The following is an 18,320-nucleotide window of genomic DNA, read 5'->3' on the forward strand; positions in this document are numbered from 1 at the left end:
TTGGTTCCGTTTTGATTTCTTTCCAGAGAAGGAATGGTTTCCGGGGAACTGATGCAGGAATATCACCATCTTGCTAGGATTTAAGACATTTGACTTGATGAAGAGTATTTATATACTTATGCTACACGTTTTAAGAACTACTGTAATTACATTCTAGAAAGTACACATTTCACAGCAGGATGAAGGAACCCTGATATAAATGAAGCTGAGGGACCGTATTTCCTGTTTTAGGAGGGTGTGAAGGCTGGTCAAAGTTACGGATATCACCAACTTCAAACCCCGCAGGAGATGCTTCAGTGTATACGAGTGTTGTTGTGTTAAATTTCAATAAATGCATGACTCAAACAGTGTTGCAACACAAAAGTATTAAAAGTTTAATAGGGAAATGTCCATAAGAACCCTGAAATAATTGTACAAAAGAAAATATAAGCACCCAACAGAGGGAAACTGTTACAAATCAGTTCTACTGAGCACATCACCGCATCGGATACAAAAAGATGGCAGGCACTTTGTTGAAAAACAAAACAAAAACCAGCTTGAATATCTCATAATCCACAGTTGAGGATTGAATTTGACAATGTTGTGAGTCAAAGGTCAGCAGCGGTTCATAAATGACCTGCTCCCTGTACTGGACGGATACACAGTCAATGAAATCATGGGACGTACCTGACACAAGCTCCAGGTGGTTCCTACATTTGCTTACCATTTCCACGTACACACAAAGACTCAAGACGACTAAACACTCAAGAAATACACTTAACAGATCAGAACAGCTGACTCGTTCAACATTCTGGTCATAACGTATAAAAGCCCAAGTTTCACCTGCATTTTAGGAGCACGTATCAGTATTTTCACGAGCATCCCTTTGCCTGGTCAAACATGGGAACTCGTTCTCTACAGTTCAGCCTCACTCACATCAACACCGGTTGTGTCGATTTCATGATGCAGAGAGCAGAACAGAAAAAAGAGGCCGATGTGGAAGTTTTGGGGCCGAGACGAGACAGTAAAGACCTCTGCTAACAGAGTGATCCACCAACGGCCTTCATTAAGTATCTAAAAACATGGTTCCAACACGTGTGACAAAGACACCTACTGGAGGCAGAACATTTTACTGCTTAATATTTCACAACTTTGTGTCTCCAAAATGTCACCAATGCATCACTGGAGCACAGCGCACTCTACTGGGCAAAAGATGCCGGGACATAATTTATGAATTCAATCAAGCTGCTTTGACTATTCAGTAAAAGCAGCTTGTTATTGACTGGACTAAAAAAAAAAAAAAGTTGACATCAGCGAACATCTGCTGATTAATTGCTAATAATGGCTGATGAGATAAAACTGGCCAACTTACAGTCAATATTGGCTGAGAAGAAGCTTGATACATCAACGGAGCCCTCGTTGCGATCACTGTGTGTGGGAATAATAATACAAAAAAAAAAAAAAAAAAGACTAACCCTAACCGTTTTGGCCAATTAATCGGCCAAGCCCTAACAGAAACTTAGCTAACTGTAAAGTGCTGTGACGACACAGCGCCATGTACCGTGAAAGGACACAAGAACCACCGCCTGCTCCTTCATCAAAGCAGAAGTTGGGACTTAATCAGGAATTCAGGAGCTTAAAAAAAATAAAATAAAAAAATCAGGAACACCAGTAAAAATAAAAGATCCAGTGTGAGACACTCGTTTTAACATTTTAAAAATCGCGTACCGATCACATCCTTCCTTCAAACAGCTGACAGAAGAAGAAGCCGAGAGGCTGAGGGCTCCAACAGGACAGCCCCGGAGTATTTCACCGCCGCCAATTACACAACGAGCGCCCTGAATTTTATGATTCATCTTGAAGTCATTCAGCAAGACGGAGAAATCTTTGATCATTTTGAAGGAATTGTGTATTTGTATTTTTAAAGAAAAGGTGCTAATACCTGGTTTTAGCCTGTCAGACGAGAAGAATTCCTGCTTGTTTTTTTTCTTCTGATGATTGTGGACTCAATATCTTTGGTTCCAAGAGTCTTGTTTGGATCAATCTCGTGTTTAAAGAAGCCACTTTTGGCTTTCTGATGTTTGCGTCTTGTATTCCATGGAACAATCAATTACTCTATGATGATAAAAATGTGTCCTAATGTAAGACTCTGAAGTCCATACTTATATACTAAAACGGTTTCTCTGAATCACCTATAAATATACTCAAGAGAGTATAATCCCACATCCATCTGGTACTTAAAAAGGTAGAATCCTGCACAAATACTTGGAAATATTTGGCCCACTGAGTGACGAGTGCAGTACACAAGACTTAGTGATGACAAGTGCTTCGTTAGCGAAATGTTTCAGGCAACTGTGGTGAATTCTGAGGTCAATCAGATGCCGTCAGATACCGAGACACCCTTTTACCCCCGACCACAACAGCAACCTGGTTTCTGACGACACAACGGGGCCATGAGCCCGACATAACCAAAATGTATGAGCGATTCATTCATAACATCCCATTGTGGAATTGACTCGAACAGTCTAAAGTGCTAATGTCTTTGCAGCAGATTGACAAGTTACTTCTTTGGATGTAGTTGGACGGATCAGGAAGGATGCAGGAGTTCGAGCAGGGCCCCCACCGCTCCAAAGTAACCCTGAAAAACAGCACAAGAAAGCAGTTCAAGTCAGCGATCAAAGCTTGTGGGTTCCAGGACAGACGAGTGGGCGGGTGGCCCGGCCGCTCACCTCGTGGCGTAGGAAGAGAGCCTTGAGCTGACCTTTGGACCAGTAGTCCATGGCGTAGGCCAGCAGCTTCATGGAGAGGGTGTTCACTCGGAGGAAGTTGCCCACAAACACCACTCTCTCAATGTTCTTGGTAAAGTCGGAGATTGGGATGGAAATAGAAGAAAAGTCAATACGGTTCAAGCAGAAATGACAACATCCCTGTGGATTAAACTGGATTATCCCTCCCCACTTAAATTTGTTAAGTCCAGCTAACCTCCACTTCCACGCTGACGTTATTCCCATAAAACCCGCCAAGTTGAATCATATGACAGCAAGTGCCTGCTGCCAGTGAGGGCCATTTTCTTCCCTAGGAGCATCTTATATCTTTACTGTTCGCGATGGCAACATAATTTTACTCTGAACTACAAACGCCAGCAGCACGACGAGTCGCTGGGAGTTTGTTCTGCTGCAAAAATGCTGCGCTCTTCACATTTTACCCGGTTGCAAACTCATAAAGGGTGGGAAAAATATTAATATGGCAAGATATTGCAATACTGTTCCCCCAAGTAGATATTCCAGCTCTTAATATCTTTTCTTTTTCAAATAGGAATCAATCTTTTCGATGGATTTTGAAGTACAATAGAACTTCCCCACTTGCTCTTTTGGTAGGCGTTGCAGTACAGCAGCACTTCCTGTAGTAGTGACAGAGGCACTGGAGGAAGCGGCCAGTCAGAAGCCACCATGGCGGAGGAAGTTAAAACACCTGACAACTTTACAGCAGATGTCTGACATCTGATGCACATGTACGCAGTAACTTGTATTTTCAGCCTTTTTTTTTTTTTTTAACTTTTTTCAGCACACTATGTGGAATATCATAATATATCAGGATATTGTGACGCTACTGCACCGTGACCAAGGTATCAGGATGTGTATGGAACAAATAGCTGGTTCCTCTGTGTCCGGAGGAAGAACTCCACCGCCACTGAGGTTCTGAGTCACAGCAATAAAAGTGCCCCTCCCTCCAACACACGCTGGACAGAAACTGCTTCGGGTCAACAGACACCATAACACCTCTGCTACGTTTACAACGTTCCACCAATATTTGTATCATTTGCATGAGACGGCACATTTCAAAGACGGAACATGAATACTGAGCAATGAAGTTAAGATGTGTATTTGGACCAAGAGTCATTCTGTCTACATCAACTGTAAATTCTATCTAATTTCTAACTGTGGTTTGTAGGGTGACACTGAGTGCTTTGAGGGCCCCCAACTAAATAAAATGCACTCTAATGATTATCATTATTCACATTATTATTGAGACAACAGTGGATAGTGGGTTATTTTCAGTCAATTCCAATGATCTGATTGCAATTTTATCCCTTTCTTATTTCATTGCTTCTTAAGAAACAAAATGGTTTTGACTGCTGACAAAGGCTGTGAGCGGGATGTGCTACTGACTGTTTTTATCTTCATCTTCACATTGATCAGCCCTCCCCCCTACCCCGACACACACACACACACACACACACACACACACACACACACACACACACACTTTGGGGTGGCACAGATGAGCTAAACCGTGAAGCAGAAATCCTCTTCGCCTTCATAGCCCTGTACAATGCTGCTTGATCAAGAACGCCACAAGGCAGCACCGTAAAGAGGCTGAACATGAAGAGGGAACAGACAGCAAGTTCCCATTCTGGGTCCTTTCGAAACCTCCATGCTAACTGTGGTTCTGATGGCAAAGTTCTCCCTTATACAAACAGCACACCAGCAGAGGATGGCCAGCAGGTCCCCACGTTGGTCTGCACAGCAGCTGTGTCGCACCAGTAGGTCTTTCATTTAATCCATGGACTGTTTTGTCAACCTCTTGGTCTTTGTTTTCATGCTGTCACAGTAAAACACAGATGCTGATGGAGGCTCGTCTCCTCCTCCCTACTGACCTCGTTCAGAGCACACATGCGGGTGATGGAGCCGATGTTATTGGTGATGGTGACCAGTGTTGCCCTGGCAAGGTCCTCTTTGGACACCGACTCCCTCTTCTCTTTGGACATCATGTTGCCAAAACTAACAAATCAACAGGAGCACAAGATTTAAGGTTCCATGAAATTAAAAAAACCCTTTCATCTCTGCGGTAAGTCGTTCATCTTGTGATGAATGCTAGACAGTGTCAGCTTTTTAAAAAAATTTTAACACCAACATCCATCTGTTCTTTTCTATCATTTGAGTTAAACTGCACTCAGGGGCGGTTTACAGTTTTTTTGTCAGATGACAATTCTTTCTGAACTTATGTCCCTCCCCCATAAATCCTGTGATGCGCCATGGCCCCCAGACGTTTCCCCCCATACATTTAAAGCGGCACATAGATTTGGAGCATTACCAACCCCACAGGGACGACTCGTCTCATGATCAGAATTTAATCCAGTTAGTTGATACTGGTCGATCGCCCCGGTTCATGTTTCTACTGTCAACGTGTGCAGAAACTGACAGCACCTGGACGTCTAGCTCATTTTAACCTCTTGACTTTTGAGGACAACCTTTATTCATCACCAGTCATTTGTTCTAAGCTATAAATGCATCAAAACAGAATAAAGGCTTCTTCTTTGAGCTGTGGAAGAGAAAACAGAGTAAATGCAGAACTTTCAGGATATTAAAAGCTGAATATCTTTGGAACACTAACAGGCTCGTGACCGCTGATGTAAAATAGAGCTGTTGTTCACTGCACCTTGAGGCCACAGCCCAGCCTGGCAGCCCAAACCGCTCGTAGTCTCCTCCGTAGATGTCCCGGACCAGCTTGTCCACACGGGTGCTCTCCCCCTGGGAGGCCATTTCTAGAGCTTCCTCAAAAGTAGAGCAGCCAGTCAGCAGGCAGCACAGGCCCAGGAAGGTCCCCCCACCGAGGCTGCAGGCACAAGCACGTGGAGAAATAAAGGATGTATCCGCAGCCAACAATTCTAGAGCTGGAAATACGTGATTGATATTCGCTGCCTAGAAGACTGAACTCAAAATTTCAACTGATAATAAATCAAAAGTATGAAAGTTCTCATCATTTCAAGAGCAAACAGCTGGCAGAGGAAGTGGTTTGGCCACTGGCAGACGGGAAAATGCTGCTACTTTTCACACCAAGGTACGAGGGAGACACGGAGAGCACACGCCACCAGTCAGGCCATCCACTTGACCCCCCCAGAAATCACACCACAGACCTGCCAATGACTGAGCTCATCTCAGGTCCACAAGATTCATTGCAGGAGATTACAACACCAAAAGTTTCAGCTACATTTTAACTGTGAGTTCAAACTACAGGATCATCTGAATCTTGAAAAACAGGAATCCAGGAAACGTTAAATGGACATGAAAGGGGAATATAAGATGTGTTCTTTTGTCCCTTCAATGGTTTCATATTGTAGAGTCGGTGCTGAATGATATTTAGCGATTTTTATCTTTGGATTTTATTCTCAAAGCATGTTGAGTTTGTGCTTGTCATATGAAATGTGCTGTTTTAATAGCATGATTAAAAAAACTAACTATTTGAACAGGAAGATGACAAATCAAATGACATCATGAACAGTGGACAATTACCTGGTCCCAGTAACTCGTTTGTAGTTGTTCTCTGAGTAAACGGCCAAGATGCTGACCCCTGACCCGATGTTGACCAGCAGCAGGGGGTAGGGGTTCTCCAGTGTGTAGGGCCTCTGAATGCAGCGCTCTGGGTCCGTGGGGTTCTCAAAGTAGTAGCACTCGCCGGAGGGGCCGCCGGACGCCACCGAGTCGATATACAGCACGCCGCGGATCAGACAGTCCAACTCGTCCAGTTTGTGAAGCTGCAACTCGGCCGTCTTTATTCGTGGGAAGAGAAGAGAAGGTGGATAATATCGTCAGGCGAGTGATGAGGTCAAGAGAAGACAAGAGGCAGGAAGCTGGGGAGGAAGAGTGTGTGTGTGTGTGTGTGTGGGGGGGGGGGGGCAGGAAGCTTCATTACAATTCAATAGGCCTCACTGTTGAGAAGAAAACATCTGCACCCAAAACTCGGTGGGACGGAAAGACACCAGAATGAATCAGTCAGCTTCTAACATGTGACAGCAGTCCAATGGTCACTGCTTCTTTGCTCATCGTTAATGACGAAGGTACAATAAAACAACTAGGGAAACAAGACTTCTTCTGATCTGCGATGTTTTCGTGCGCTCTCCAGTGTGAATAACAGTCCATGTAAGGTAGACTTGTTTCTGAACGGGGGACATCAGAACAAAGGAATATTTTGGGCATCCGCTTTGACAGACAGATGTTTAGGAGAAAGGGGAGTCAATGAAAACAAAAGTTACAGCACGTGGAAGTTCTTCCTTCTTTTAGGTTTTTTTCATCTAGACATGATTTAACAAAGGTAAATATCAGCTCATGGTCATTATTAGTTGTTTACTGTTGACAAAAACAAATTAGATATCCTGCAAAACACCCCCCCCCTTAGTTTCTTTTAATTTATATGTTGAGTGTTGCTGTTTATGATGTCATCACTAGCATTCCAATGGAATGCTATGTGTTTTGACCTCCCAACTCCCCCACTTTTCCTTCTACCTCACCCACAACGGCTGCACACCCACCGTGCGGAAATCAGACTCAAACTTGTACGCCCCCCCTCCGGTGGCACAGAGGGTGGTGTGGAGGCTGGAGAAGTGCTTGTTGCGGCCCATCTGAAGGAAGGCTGGCAGGTCGTGCGTGGGGAAGCGGATGAAGTGCAGGTTTCCTGTGCGGCCACACAGCGTCAGGTCCTGCAGCTCCAGGTGAACGTCCCTGATGCCCGTCTTACCATAGGCGGTGTTGGAGGTTAGGTAGCGGCGGATGCTCTTCAGGTTCTCCACTTCCTCCTGCTCCTCCTCAGCTGTGATGTCTTTAGGCTCAAAGTAGACCAGCTTCACCAGAGTGCCTCCAATGTCCATCCCAAACCATGGAAATGCTGCATAATAATAAGACAGTATATGCAAAGATACTGTTCACTAACCAGTAGCATTTGGTCCACAGAGACGTTTATTCGATTGTGCATTCATAAATCTGTCTCTGTTTAGATGCTTGGTGACGGTGAGGGGGAACAGGGCTGATGGTGGCCCACATAATGGCATTCAGCTTCATCCAGAGGAGCAGCAGAACAGTGTGTACCACGAACGCCATCTTGTTGCAAAACAGGTCCTGACTATTTACCGTCGTTCAGTCTCTCCTGTATTACCTTGTTATATCTAAACGCTGTTACACACGTATAGCAACCTGCCCGGCACATTTTAAAGCCAATTTTATAAGCTCTTTAGTGATTTATGAGGTCAATTCTTGGTCATTTCTTCTCAAAACAGTGTATGCCCTAGCTGCTCCTTTCGTGGGAACGCCTTTTTGTGTACATGCAATGGTTGCTTCCCCAGTAAATACACTAAACCCGGGCTAGCTACGTGAACACCTACGCGGCCTTGCTTTCTTCACCGAGTCGATCCGATGCCTCGCTGTCGAGCTGGAGGTCTGGCTGTCGTTCGGGGCTCTTCCAGCGGGCGCAGACGCCTCATTACCGGGGTCGTTTCGGAAATAACCGGGCATCTCTCTGGCGGAGCGCGGCTGCTTCGTGGGCGTTTCGTCCTCGTCGGTGGCTTCATCGTCGCGTTGGTGGCCGTTGAACGCCATTTAATTAAAAAATATACTACATTAATGCGGCGGTTTATCATAAATCAAACCAGTTGACGTCAGTGATTTATGTGGACAATGAAGTCCAAGGCGAACGCGAGGTGGCTAATTAGCCAGCTAAATAGCCGTGTAGCTACAACCCGCCGGAGTGCACGTCCTTTTTATCTTCGCTCTGAGTGGGTGGGAACAGCAGGTGATTGACGGGCGACAGAGCCAATCGACATGCAAATCCGACATTCAGTCCACATTCAATGAGAAGAGGCTGATGTCACACTTGTCTTGATTCTCTTTGTAACATGTAAACAGTGGAGATGTATGAGGAGCAAAACACACCAAGTATAACCCTTTAAAATATAACCAAATATAACCACCCAATATGAATGAAGTACATTAATAATCAGGTACAAAACAAATGTCAGCCTGCCGCATTATTTCAGTTTACATTGACATTTGTGCTGTTATTTGTGAATTTCCTCATGTGCACTGTTTCTATTTTTTAATATTTCCTCATGTCTAGTGTATGTATATTTTCTACATTTTATGTATATATTTACTTGTTTATTATCATGCTTTGCTATCCTTAGTTAGCGTAACAGCTAACATTTCCCTTTCTATAAAGTAAATAAGTAATCTTATCACTGATTTGGTATGAGAAATACTACCAAGTCAGTGTGATTATTGAACGTTTATACAAAATTTTAGGGTATTATTTATTGTAGCATATTATTCAATTTCATATAGGCAGTGCCAGTCCCTATAAATGTTTTAAGTGTATAAATGTTTACGCCCAACAGAGCACTGCTGAGTGCGACGCGCTGCAGTTGAAAAGCTCTTCAACCCTCATGTATCAAACTGAATTCAAGACACGGTCAAGTACTTATGATTTTATGACATCACAACTCGTATAATGGTCCAAAATCCTGCTTGCAAAACACACTCATCTGCAAAAACACTGTTTTACAGAATCAAGAACTGTGGCTCGTCTGTTAGGAAGAAAACGTGAACATTTGACAGAATCAATCTTTTCCTAATTACAGGTTTATTGATCTTAAGTGCACAGCTATAAAACAGCACATGAAAATGTAGCCATCTCTTTAAACAAGAACAACAACTCTACCTGCAAAACAACATATGTACAAACTTCAGTTTCCTTCCCCTGGACACCTCCCATCAGTCGAGTGTGCACAATTCTATTTACCACAGACCTAAAACATTAAAACTAAAAAGGGAAGACAACTTAAGGAAAAACACGATGTTAAAGCTGTGCCTCTAACGGTCGATTGTACATTTTAATCACAGATCATCGCGATATGTACACTGATGCTGTTTTTTTTTTTTAATACCTCAAACAAGGAGGATGTGTTTTCCCCTGTGTGAGCGTCATGACACTCAAACTCCCGTGCTTGCCGTCCCAGTGCAAATACAATGAGGTTGGTGTTACGCGTTTAAACGTCAGCATGTTAGGCATGAGCAATAACAGTCCATACAGCCATGTCACCACAGTTACAAATGTCCCCATCTTGCCGTTTTACTGCTATGCTTTCCTGCGCCGGTGAGAAGCTGCTACACGTTTTGATGAAAATAAACATCACAATGTCACCATTTTGGGGAAAATTGGTCAAGAATACATTTGCTATAGAGGAACCACGTTCCCGTTTGTTTAGCTGACCAATAGCTCTTTAAATACTTTAATAAAACATTGCTCTTTGTGCCGTTTCTGACACGATAGGCTTTCTTAAAATACAGACTTAAATACGTATGCACTAAATATGTATCTTATCTACAAATAATACAGGCAGGCATTAGCCTTCACAATCCACGGGAATAAAACGCGGTGCTTTTTCTACCATAGACCACATCTATTAAAAATCATTTCTTTGATATACTGATTGATGATTGATCAGCAGAGCCACAAAGTGCATTCCAGACAAGCAGAATATACCTTGCTATCATTCATACACAGCCTAAATTTAGGATTACATATCATGCACATTTGCAACCTGAGACCTCAACTCAGCTCCCCTTCCAACTCGAGAGGGAAAGATTTGCTTTAGGACTGAAACTTTACTTGAAATATTATCAGAATCATGAAGTGCCAAAATATATCGTTGGGCATGAAACGCTGTGCTGCTACAGAGACGCCCCAGCCCTCAGCTAATTGTCTTCAGAAGTAAAAGGAACACGCATCTTTGGTACCAACCCCAGTAGAAATCACATCTTCATTACTAGATTTTTTGTGGGAAAATAAAAATAAAAATTCCCACTGCAAGTACAGGTCATATAAGAATATCTGTCAAATAATCTAATGGTGGTCGTGCTCATTCAGTATTAAAACCGTTAAACACACCGGCCTTGATGAAACCTCTGGTATGTCAGCAGCCTCACGCCAGGCCAGTCCACGGACTACAATAAGGCACCCGTAAGATCCTCTTTCACAAGCTTTAAGGTCTTCTTATCTTCTCTTCCTTTAAAAAGGTATTAAATCCCCTTACTACTTAAACCTCCACGCCACCAGCAGAGCACAGGCGCACACTCCTGCAGCGGTTAGAAAGTACTTTGTATTAGCTGTCGGGGTGCGAGGGGCAATCTCCTTTGGATCCTGTGGCGTCTTGGTCTCTGCTTCGGTATCAGCTGGCAGCGGCTCTGAGGGGAGGCAGTTGTCCCCGGCGGGGCTGGTTACATCCGGTGCAGCATCAGCCATGGTGATGGTGATCTGTGGGGCAGTAGGCATCTCTTTGGCCGTTTCACCATTGACAATTTGAGGTTGCGGTATTGAGCTTTGGCCGTCCTGGTTGAGGACAGAAGGCCCCTCGGCTACATGCACCACATTCACCCTCTCGTCCTGCGATTCTGTGCTCGGACAAAAAGACTCGTAGCGATTCTCCTCGGGTTCATCATGGTTAAAAGCAAGGCCGTTCACCTGGCACGGCAGTGCAGCGGTTATATTCACAACGTCAGAGTTAGCAGCGGTGCAAGCAGGAAGGTGGCCGAGCGGCGTGGTGTCATCTGCTGCGGTGCTTATTTCCAGACGGCCACTACTACCCGAGTAGGGCTCCAGCACGAGGGTGGAGGCGAGGTCTGCAGGAATGCTAGGATTTTGTGGTTCGAAGCTGATGAGTTGTTCTGGCTTGCTCGGGCATACAGAGACGTCATGGCTGAGAGAGTTGTCTGAAGCGGGCGCCGTGGAGGTCGAGGAGGTGACGGGACGCTCTGTCTGTGGGTGCAAACAACCGTTAGGTGGGAGTGGAAGTCACGAACACCCCCCGCATGGAAGTGACACTAATACCTTCCACTCCAGCCAGCACTGCTTATTTATTCAGGGTCATTCCATGGTTACGTCACACACACACACCGAATACACATCATTACTGAAGCTTCACAATTAACACTACGGTTACATCAACTTCTCTGGCAGTTTTAAATCATAGTGACGCATCAAGAGCTCCATACTGTAAATAATTATTGGAGAGCAGAAAATCCAGAATCAACAAATAATCTGAAAAGAAAATTGACGATAGTTCATGTTAATGTGATGAGATTATATAAACCACACCATAGAGGGGCAGGGGCTCGAAGTCAGAAAAGGGCAGCATGTGTGTACATTTTTTTGGTCCTTTCCCGGTATGGAAATTAATGTCAAATTAAAAAATAAAACACTAATAGAAAGCTAACTACTTAGCTACGTGTCCGGTGTCAGTGAACGCCATATGCTATTGCCACTCCTTCTCCTTCCTTTTCTTTATCCTCTCTTTTTTTGGCATCGTGCTGCAGGCATTAGCAACACGAATCAAGTTTCAATACAGATGGTGACATTTTAAACACAGATAACCTACAGCTTCTATATAGATGCTGAAATCACTATGTTATTATTATTATTGTTATTATTTTGTTAGCCCACACAATCATAGCAAAGTCACAATAAACTTTATCGGCCTCTCTAAACCTCGGACCTGTACTTCAGACCTGAAGTGAGGGAAACAGGCCATGATCCGCCGAAAACACGGAGCATTTTAATTTGAAAATTAGCAAAAAATATTTAAGCAGGTTGAATAAATGGACGGCGACTAGTTAGACCAGAACTCCCAGCTTCCAGTTGCTCCACTGTCATGTCTCCTTAGTTCTACATGGCCAGCGGCTTCTCGCCCGCTCGCTCTCTCTGTGACCGCAGAGCTGCAACGAACAGAGAAGCGGCTCAACACACTCAATAACCCAGTATTACAAGAAAATTGGCATGATAGAATACTGGGAGTTTTGGGACCGCCGATTTTTTTTATTTCACATCCCTAACAGGAATTTATTAATGTTATTAAAACACACACACACACACACGGCACTTTTTAATACGAGGCAAAAAGGGCAGGGGCTCAAGCACCCCTGGGGCCCTATGTGTGCACGTGCCTGTATGTATACACTCACACACTCACCAGTCCATGGCAGGGCCAACACATAGAGACAGACAACCATTGGCTCTCCCAGCCACGCCTACAGTCAATTTAGAGTCTGGATTAACCTGGTCCCTCTTGATGTCTTTGGACTGTGGAGGAAGCTGGAGTACCAGAGAGAACCCAGCAGGAACAGGGAGAACATGGAGACTCACACAGAAAGACCCCGTGCTGCAGCCGGGGCTCCACCCACAACCCTCTTGCTGGGGGGGCCACAGTGAGGACCACTGCTCCCCCGTGCCGCCTTTAATAACACGTTCACATTCTGACCAGATAGTGTGTAAAATTGTGTATCGTAACTGAGAAATCTATTGCAGATGAGGGAAACTTGAAGAGGAAAACACACAAGAATGCAGGGCGACAAGATTGGTTCTTCTGTGACGTGCAGGGTAACAGATAAGTTTCTACCTGTGTTGAAGGAGGTTCAGGAGTTTCTTCAGGCGGGAGGGTCACAGCAACCTCTTCCTCCAGAGGGGGGGAGGTGTCTTGGATTGGAAGCCTCTCTGGAGTGGGGTAAGGAGACGCATCAGTCACACGGGAGTTCGGAGTGGGAGAGGGGCTCCGTGGTGGACTGATTTCAACGGTTGGTGCAGGAGAATCTGGGCGGTCCAGGTCATCCGTTTCACACTCTTCGACGGGCGAGGATGGCCGAGGGGGTGCAACAGAGCTGACGAGGACCTTGAGGTTTTCTGAGCCCACTAAATCAGGAATCCCATCGGAATCCTCAGCAACATCCAGGATGTCTGATTCAGAGTTTTCCTCAGGCTCCTGGTGACCAATGAGCTCCCTCTGTGGTGCATGGGGGGTGTTGGCTTGAAGGGGTGGAATCACAGGGGAAGGAGGAGGTGTCTTGGGAGCAGCTGCCACTTCAGCCTCAGTGGGCTGTGGAATCTCTGGCAGCTCTGGCTCTGGCAGCTCTGGCTCTGGCAGCTCTGGCTCTGGCAGCTCTGGCTCTGGCAGCTCTGGCTCTGGCAGCTCTGGCTCTGGCAGCTCTGGCTCTGGCAGCTCTGGCTCTGGCAGCTCTGGCTCTGGCAGCTCTGGCTCTGGAGTGGCAGTGGGATCTTGGGCTGCTGAACTTGGAGGGATTTCTGTCTGTGTATCGTCTTCCTGAGGGGTTGAAGAATCGGGGGCCAGCTCTGGAGAAGCTACAACTTCAGCTGGTGGAGGAGCCGATCCCTCAACTAATGGAGGAGCTGACGCTGCAGCCGGTTGAGGAGCTGGGGCTTCAGTTGGCGAAGCAACAGCCGCCTGAGCACTTTCTGGAACAGATAGATGGGCAGATGGTGCTTGATGGACGGATGCCCTGACGACAGTTGTTGGAGGGGAGCTGGGGTTGGGATCTAGGACAAAACAAACAATGTTGTCATTTAAACCAGATTTGAATGCATATGACAAACGCTCTGGGAAACAAAGAGTCTCTCTGGGAGATATTCAACTATCGAGCACCAAAATCAGTCAAAACCCTGCTGATGCTCACCAAATGAGAAAATAAAGTCATGCCAGAGCCCAGCATTTCGCAAAACTTGAGGGGTAAAGACCCTATGATTCTGTGTCAAATCCACCTGTGGTGAAATGCCAGTCTGAGACAACTCACTCACGGCAGTAACACAGATGAGTGGGACGTGCTGCGCTCAGGTGGAACCAGGCGGACAGTAGTTCAACTTTTTACGATCTCTCGACAAACAGAATTTACACCTGGAAGTTTTGCAGCTCCCTCACAACGGAGGAAACGCCAGGTGATAAACAACATGACATCACATTGTCAGGTGTCCGTTGTTATGCTGCTCCACACCCCACCAGAGCGTTGTCTCGCTTTAGCGTCCAAAACGCAGCATTCCATCCACTTATTTAAACGTGGACACCTGACACACTTAAATCTGTAGTTCTAGGGTTCCTGAATTCAGAGCTTGTTAGTGGGGCGAAGCAGGAGAACAAACCACAGCCTCGAACGTCGTTCACAGATTTCTGTGGAGTTTAAATGGACGTCTAAAATAAATGTCATTAGACTGAGAGTCACCAGCTAGCTTAGCATGTGCTAATGCTACCCGCCTGCGTGCAAGTCTGTCAGCTAAAGCTCAGATTTAAACATCTAAGCTTTAAACACATGGCTCCAACACTTAAACCCGAGGGCGTAAAAGTGAACTTTCTGATTCATAGCGACACACAGTGTTTTTAATTTTGTGACGGTTTACGTTCACAGGGGTTGAAGTTCGATTTCCAGATGGGAGTGTGGGGGAAGCCTGATGTTTGCGCTTGGGGTGCTGCGGCTCGACGGCCACAACTCATATTCTTTACCGTCACTCGTAGCCAACCTCAACTCCAGGCTGCCTCTTACGCATCATTATTACATTCAAACTCAGCTTAGCATTGTTTTTTCTGAATATAATGAAACAAAAACGACAATCTTTCAGAGTCTTCCAGTCATTTGAATGAGGAAAGATTAGGGTTTGGATAGATTCTGTATCGTATTGTGGGTGAACAGCTCCTCTCTCCTACATCGGCCCACGACGCAGCGATACAGGAGCAGATGAGGTGCTTACTGTTGGGGCCCCTCAGAGCGTCGTACTCTGCTCTGATCTCCGCTGCTATGGTCGTCTGCTCGCACGCCTCCAGCGCCTCGATGAACTGCTCGGGCCAGTTTTCTCTCCTCCTCAGACAGTCCAGCAGAAGCACCATGCCGTCATAATTACCGTACTGCTCTCGTTTAGCCTCGATGTTCTCCTACGATTCAGCAGAACAACATGAGAGACGCACCGAGTCGTCAGGGTGGTGATCTGTGTCTTCCTTGTGAACTACAACATACTTCCAAGATGAAATATTGAAAATAACGATGAAAATATGTGAACAATGCAACAAAATTTGGAAAAAACTAAAACACACTTTAGGCCCTGGGTGAGGTATCAAAGTTTATGTTGGTACTTGTAGCAAAGATGGAATCCTGTTGGCTCGTGTTCAAAAATTAGCACTGATGCTCGTTCGTTTTTGGGTTTTTTGACTAGTAGTTCTAGTGCTCGTGTCAAGAGGAACGTACCCGGTCGTGGGCGGTCAAGCAGGGCAGATGGACCACTATCTCCCTCACTTTCACCTTGCTCACTATTGTTGGCATTTTCCGCCTCAAGTAGCCATTGTACAGTTTGTCGCTGGCGAATGTCATCTGTGAGCAACAGAGACAGAAAAACACTTCCACATCACACACTGCTGCAGCGGCCCAGTGGCACATGACGCCATCTTACTCCTCAGTTACAGTTCAGCCCCTCCAGGCTGGGTGGGAAAAAATCTCAGAACAGCAACCTACAAGTTCACAAATCAAGATGAATCAGAAAATTGCGACGTGTAATTACATCGCTGTTAAATAAATTTGCACTTGCAGAACAACACACGGAGAGTGCCTTGTTCTTTGTTTCCTAACGAACACTGAACTAGAGAAACGAGAACGTTCAGCTATAAATATGAATGAAGAGTTGCTGTCTAATCAGGACACACACAGCATTTAAATCAAGTCAAATGGTGAGGATTTGGCCAATGATCTGAGGGCAGTGAACACGTTTGCCTGGATTAGCTGCTCAGCTCTGCCTCTTCCACATAGAATGTAAAAGCATGCCAGGCACCAAATCCTGAAACCTGACACTTGGAGTAGAAAACTGTCAAAACCACAGTCTGGGAACTTCCAGTCAGTGAAAATGAAAGTGAAAGTAAGTCAGGCAGTGAGGAAAAAATTCTCCTTTCCTTTTGGTTTCAGAGCATTCCTGCGCTCCAGCACGACTCTGTTCCTCTCCATGGGGAGTGAATGCCTGGAAGCTGCGTGGTCCGTTGTCAGGAGAAGGTGGGCAAGCCCTCAGTAGTCACTTATTAATCAGCTGCAGTTTAATATCTGAAATGTGCAGCAAGGCAGTCTCATTCCACACCGCCCACATGTTCTCTGCGGTGCTCAGGTACTACAGAGTGTAGTGAATACACCTCAACCCTTGAGCTTGTTTTGGCCCTAAACAGGCAGCTGAAGCTATCTGTTGTCAGATTCACTCAGGGGGAACGTTCTCGCAGGATATCGTGTGACTTGTGTGTGGCTTGACCTTAGCAGCACTTTGCCTCTTTCTAGTTTAGTATAAATGCAGAACAACCGTGTGCTGGCATCACAGGATGGAATAAACGCCAGAGGCTGGAACCAAAGAGCAAAGTCTTCCTCGCAGTTCCACCACCCGGAGGCCATGGTGAAGCTCACACACGCGCGGAGGAACAGGTTCCTCCAAATATGACCATCAAGCAAGTGGTGAGGGATTGCAGATTAACACAAGGAAGGTGGTGTGACAGACACACACACACACACACACACACACACGAAGCTCCTTCATGCAAGGGCAAACCGTGCAGAGTTGAGCCAAATGAATGACCTCTAAACTGGCAGGTCACGACCGTCCTCTCCTTACCTGACGAGTGGCTTCCCAGCACTCTCACTAACACTTCATGGAAAAAATTAAAACCCAACAAAAAGCACAACCTTTTTAGAAGTTCAGCTCACGCAAATTCACGATCGATTTCAGTTGCACAAACTAACAACTCGCGCAGGCAGACCTCCTCATGCGCAGCTATGCGGAAACGCACAACTTTATGAGGTTGTTAGATGGTTTCATTCTAAACGAGGACCATAAAGAACCCTCCAACACACACAGCGGTCGTGGCTGTGGCGGTGCGACGTCACGGCAGCCAGCAGGTGACGGGGATGAAGAGTTTCAACACTCCAACTTTAAATGTTTAAAAAAAAAAAAAACCGACACAGACGAGCTGATGCTGCCGTTTCCTGAGCAGACAGCCGCCATTAAATTGCAATATTCTAACTCGTGAAACAAATTAGGATTATTTATCAAAGCGTCACATAATCTACCACTCACCTTCCGTGTCCGAGGCGTCCGCGTGCAGTCGGTGAGCCACCTGGAGCGACAGTCCTGCTCGCACTAAACCTGCTCGGCTTCTTCACGCACATCTGCGCAACCGCCCCCTCCCTTCCGTACTCCCATTGGACAGGGGCAGCTGTCAATCAAACAGCGGACCAATAGAGTTGAGGTCAAACGGTAGAGGAGGCGCGGTGTGGATAATCTTGACCCCTACGGTCACCCGTCCTCTACTGAGCGATGGGATGGCAGCAGGATTAGATTTGATCTCGACTTCTGGTTTACATCTGTCTCTAATCCCTGATCCTAATCCCTTCACATGGACATGGAGGGAGGGCGGGAGAGAGAGAGAGAGAGAGAGAGAGAGAGAGAGAGAGAGAGAGAGAGAGAGAGAGAGAGAAGGGATGAGGAAAAACTTGTGTGTGCGTGAAACCCAAATACCTGGCCAATGTCCTGTTGTCTCTGTTGAATTGTTCCAATCAGCCAATGCACTTCAAGAATACCCTCCCTGATGGGTCTAACAACTTGACTCACAGAGTCCATGCCAGTACACGTCTGTGACAGACGCATCGCTACATGTTAGTGGCGTGCAAACAGAATACAGGGAGAAACTCGCCATGAACGACCCAACAAGGCCAGACATG

At 45.8% G+C, this 18,320-nt stretch overlaps 2 protein-coding genes across 4 annotated transcripts; both read right to left on the reverse strand.

Annotated features, from left to right (window-relative positions):
* Positions 1-355: 355 nt before the first annotated feature.
* pank2 (pantothenate kinase 2) lies at positions 356-8,515 on the reverse strand. Of its 2 annotated transcripts, XM_086183127.1 has the most exons (7): positions 8,135-8,515; positions 7,289-7,641; positions 6,273-6,529; positions 5,419-5,595; positions 4,637-4,760; positions 2,709-2,834; positions 356-2,617 (listed from the first exon to the last, which is right to left on the reverse strand). In XM_086183127.1, the coding sequence occupies exons 1-7, from the start codon at positions 8,346-8,348 to the stop codon at positions 2,567-2,569; spliced, it is 1,302 nt and encodes a 433-aa protein (XP_086039253.1). In that variant the 5' UTR covers positions 8,349-8,515; the 3' UTR covers positions 356-2,566. The 2 variants fall into 2 exon arrangements, with proteins under 2 accessions (XP_086039253.1, XP_086039254.1); XM_086183128.1 differs by lacking the exons at positions 356-2,617; positions 2,709-2,834; positions 4,637-4,760 and adding an exon at positions 5,042-5,301.
* Positions 8,516-9,368: 853 nt separating this feature from the next.
* mavs (mitochondrial antiviral signaling protein) lies at positions 9,369-17,796 on the reverse strand. Of its 2 annotated transcripts, XM_086183000.1 has the most exons (5): positions 17,677-17,796; positions 15,822-15,944; positions 15,331-15,511; positions 13,199-14,130; positions 9,369-11,562 (listed from the first exon to the last, which is right to left on the reverse strand). In XM_086183000.1, exons 2-5 carry the CDS (start codon positions 15,942-15,944, stop codon positions 10,840-10,842), a joined length of 1,959 nt encoding a protein of 652 aa, XP_086039126.1. In that variant the 5' UTR covers positions 17,677-17,796; the 3' UTR covers positions 9,369-10,839. The 2 variants fall into 2 exon arrangements, with proteins under 2 accessions (XP_086039126.1, XP_086039128.1); XM_086183002.1 differs by lacking the exon at positions 15,822-15,944 and having other exon boundaries at positions 17,677-17,760.
* Positions 17,797-18,320: the final 524 nt, after the last annotated feature.

This window comes from Aulostomus chinensis, chromosome 17 (assembly GCF_037954235.1).
Source record: "Aulostomus chinensis isolate RoL2024-O1b breed Wild chromosome 17, RoL_Achi_v1.0, whole genome shotgun sequence".
Lineage (NCBI taxonomy): Eukaryota > Metazoa > Chordata > Actinopteri > Syngnathiformes > Aulostomidae > Aulostomus > Aulostomus chinensis.